Raw genomic sequence first — 4,181 nt, 5'->3', positions numbered from 1 at the left:
TTAAAGTATAATAATAATAATTAAAAAAAAAATAAATAAATAAATAAAAGAAAAGAAAAAATGATTCCCCTATCTTCTGATTTCTGTGCCCTTGACTTTTTTAGTTTTTGTTTTTGACACTATGGCAAGACCCAGAAAATGTCTCCCATTAACTGTGTTTAGGTCCATAGTAAAACTACAGCATGAAACTTTTCTTATTGATGCTCTAATGAGGAAGGAAGAAGAAAACTGTTCAGCCAATAAGAACAAGCCACGCCCAGCTTAGGGACATATAAAAGGCGGGTCTAAGAGAATAACTCACACTGTAAATTGGGACATGTGAGAGAGAGCACCTTTCATTTGAGTTTGAACATGAGAAAGAAAAAATAAAGACTATGATCCCCCACTGCTCCTCCATCCAATGTCCCACTGACCATCTTTCTTTCAAACAGATTTCCTTTACAGAAAAGGGCTCAGACAAGAAGAAACCGCTCAAAGCAAAAGGTAAGACCCCCTCCTCCCACTCCAGTGAGAAGCACATGGAAAGGCAAAGTAAGGCGTTGGGCTGTTCCTGTGAAGTCTCCAGCGAGGGTTGGAATCAGGAATACTGAGCTATGTGTCTTTAGTGGGGTTTTATTTTGAAATTAGGAATGGGAAATGGCTTAAGTCCCTGAGGAGGCTTTGAGAAATGTGTTCACTCATGACACTGGCAGAAGAGCTTCACCTTAAAGATTGATCCAGAAATATTTATCAGAGATAGACTATGCGACTCTGTGCATGAGAGAGGTGAGTCACCTAAACTCCATGTTGCACTAGGATCAGAGCCCAATCTAAATGAAGAGAAGAATTCTGAGAAAATTAAGCTTAAAGCCAGAAACAGCACGCTAGATGAGGGAAAATTTGACTCTTTCAAGGTGAAAAGAGTCAGGGAAGCAACAGAGTCTCCCCTGGCAAGGAAACTGGGAGCTCTTTGACTTCCAGGACCTTACAGGTTCCAGACTCTGGAGAACAGAGGGAGCCGGGTTTGGTGACAACTTCAGCTCCTGGGTGTCCAGGATGAACTAAAGCTTCAAGGGTGTTTGGTAGGAGGCACTTACTCCAACTCTTATTTTATCAGCAGAATCAGAGTCGAGCTCACATGAGGAAAATTTCAAGAAAATGAAAATCAGTTCCAAGGACAGCTGCCAAGACAGTGCAGGTAGAATCTTGCCTTTGTTTACCCCCCAAAGGACAAACAAGCAGTAGACTTTGAGAGAGGGCTTAAGCAGCAAGGCGGTTTCTTAATGACTAAAAAATTTTTGAGACCCCGGAACTCAGGGGATATTTGGGGACTCAGAAGGGGTTAAGCTTCGCTTCATTAAAGTGCTGAGATGGTCAGGATGGAGGGGAAGAGATAAACGAGGTTTACCTGAAGGTGCATGGGAGGTTGTGGAAATGAGGGTCTGTGAGCACTGTTTTGGCGAGTCTCTCACTCACATGCTTCCTCTGCAGGGAACTGTTCAGGAGAGGAGCGCAGCTTGATGTTTCTTTTTTTGATGAAAAAGAAACCAAAGTCCTCCACTGCTTTGCACAGCAGTGAAATCCAGGAGACCTGTGATGCCCACCACAGAGGGCCTTTCATGGTTTACACTAGGTATAGCAAGTGGCACAGTTAATGGGCCCCAGGAGTTCAATAGTTGTCACTTCAGAAAGCTTGATGACCTTGCAATGTGTGTCAAAGCCCATTTATCAAAACCTATCCCCAGGTGTTGGTTCAGCAGGTCCATTTTCCACTGACCTGGGAGAAGCTCACTCAATTTGCCTGGCTCTGGGGCCTCTGTGTGCCCAGAAGCAGACCTTCTATGCCATGACCACCCAGGCAGGTTGTGTCTTGCCTGCTAAGAAGTGGGTTGTTTCAGTCACATTGCCTGGTCCTGAGGATTCAGCTCTGGATAGAGAAGCCCATCCCTTGCCTGGGCAGGAGATAGCTGAGCCTGTCAGTGGATCAGATGAGGCTTGAGCTGGGTGCACCCTCACCCTACTCAGCAGAGAATACACTCTTGGAATGAGAGCAAGAACCTGCTACTTCTGAGATTCTTCCAAATGACCAGCAGTGACAATTTTCGATGCACAGTGTTAATAAATGAACGACTCTGAAGCAGTCACAGGAAAGGAGCGTGAACAATATACTCAAAATGGTGAACCCTGCAATTTGTAGAGGGCCAAGATTATAAACAAATTATCTATTTCTTGTTAGATATTTGATGTCTATTGGATGTCTCATTACAGTCATGCATTTCTATATAATCAGACAAATATTAGGATGTAATCATTCATATGCCTTTCATATTTTCAATTATAACAAAATAAATATAAAACTATACGCTTCTTTTATAATTCAGAAAAGTTTGTAGCCTCTCACTCTCCCACACTGAACCCATGGAACACTAATATCCACAAACATTTAATAGTACTCTTCATGGGAAAATATCAATATATTTTTACAGTTTAATAAAATTATGGTGAAATCGCCACACAAGATGTTTACTAAACTATTTTTACATAAAATTGAAGTCAAGATATGTTAAATGTAATTGATCATAATTATTTACTCTTCTCCTGACTCATATTTGCCTCATTTTAAATTTTTGAAATTTAAACTTTATTCTATTTTATACATTTCAGTTGATCATAGTGTATTATAGGATATTAAATGTAATGTAAGTATTGTCCTTTATTTTACATATTGTTATATTTTATATTTTTATTCTTGCATTTTACAGTGAGATTATGAAATCTTTCATCATAAAATGTATTTTTTGTTTTGTTCTCTGACTCATTTTCATATACAAAATGATATAAAGATTAATGTTTTTGAGAATATTCTTTTTTTTTTTTTGAGACAGAGTCTCACTCTGTCACCCAGGTTGGAGTGCAGTGGCATGATCTCAGCTCACTGCAAGCTCCACTTCCCGGGTTCACGCCATTCTCCTGTCTTAGCTTCCCTAGTAGCTGGGACTACAAGCACCTGCCACCACGCCCGGCTAATTTTTTGTACTTTTATTTAGTAGAGATGGGGTTTCACCGTTTTCGCCAGGATGGTCTCGATCTCCTGACTTCGTGATCCACCCACCTTGGCCTCCCAAAGTGCTGGGATTACAGGCGTGAGCCACCGTGCTCGGCCGAGAATATTCAATTTTAGATGATTTTGTATTTCATCCACACTGAATTTTTATTTACTCCATGTGTGAGTTGGAGGAAGTTTTATCTTCACTTCTGGTTTATTTTCACCCCGACCCCTCACACTCCACAACTCTTGTTTTAGTCAAAGAATAGTGATTTATAATTCCAGTAAATGGAGCCATTCAATGAAAATATACAGATATAGCTTGGAGATATATGGCTTTCGCTGTAAGCAAGTACAATAAAACAAATATCACAATAATGAGTCGCACAATTTTTCTTCTTTCCCAGTGCATATGAAAGTGATGTTTACACTATACTGTAGAATAAGATTGAAATAGCCTATGTTTGCAATAACAGTGTACATACCTTAATAAAAAAAAATGTACTTTATTGCAAAAAAAGTGCTGACACACATGTAAACACACACAAAGGTCATATGATGTTGGAAAAATAGTGTAATAGAGTCACTCAATAGAGGGTTGCAAAAAGCCTTGAATTTGTAAGAAATCCAATATCTATAAAGAACAATAAAATGCCATAAGACTAGGTATGCATGTGTAACAATCAATGTTCACTGTGATATACTTAGAAATCATACATAAAGGATATTTACATGTTTATAAAAATAATTGACCTGTTACAGAATGGGTAGGAGATAAAAATTACAAAATGATTGATAAAAGTAAATTAAAAGGGAGACAAAATCCAAAACATTCCCGAGTGGACATAATCAGTTAGACATCCTCAGTGACCTCACCTTGTTGACTTGCAAATAAGCAAAACATAACGTGAGCTATTTTTGTGAATGCCTGCATTAAAAAAAAAACAAACTTAAGCTTAACTTATCATAAGTGCCAAGAATCTTATAGTAATATATGTCTATAAGGTAAATCAAAAAATACAATTTTATAACTGCAAAGAATCTGAGTTTGTGTCTCCATGTAAAAACTCATTTGTAAAAATTTAATCATTAATATGCTAGTTTTAAAACATGGAGCCTTTTGGGAAGTGACTCACTCAGGAGGGCTTCATCCTCA

General features: G+C 38.6%; 1 protein-coding gene across 1 annotated transcript; it reads left to right on the top strand.

Moving 5' to 3' along the window:
* Positions 1-374: 374 nt before the first annotated feature.
* LOC105551283 (protein FRG2-like) lies at positions 375-1,612 on the top strand (the record flags this gene model as incomplete). The annotated part of the gene is made up of 4 exons (XM_011996454.1): positions 375-531; positions 796-862; positions 1,089-1,177; positions 1,471-1,612. Coding segments are annotated over exons 1-4 (455 nt in total), but the record flags the coding sequence as incomplete, so codon positions are not given.
* Between the last annotated feature and the right edge of the window lie 2,569 nt (positions 1,613-4,181).

The sequence above is a fragment of the Mandrillus leucophaeus genome, unplaced genomic scaffold, assembly GCF_000951045.1.
Source record: "Mandrillus leucophaeus isolate KB7577 unplaced genomic scaffold, Mleu.le_1.0 Scaffold5147, whole genome shotgun sequence".
NCBI lineage: Eukaryota > Metazoa > Chordata > Mammalia > Primates > Cercopithecidae > Mandrillus > Mandrillus leucophaeus.
The sequence above is the reverse complement of the archived record's forward strand: the minus strand, read 5'-3'. Positions and strand labels throughout refer to the sequence as shown.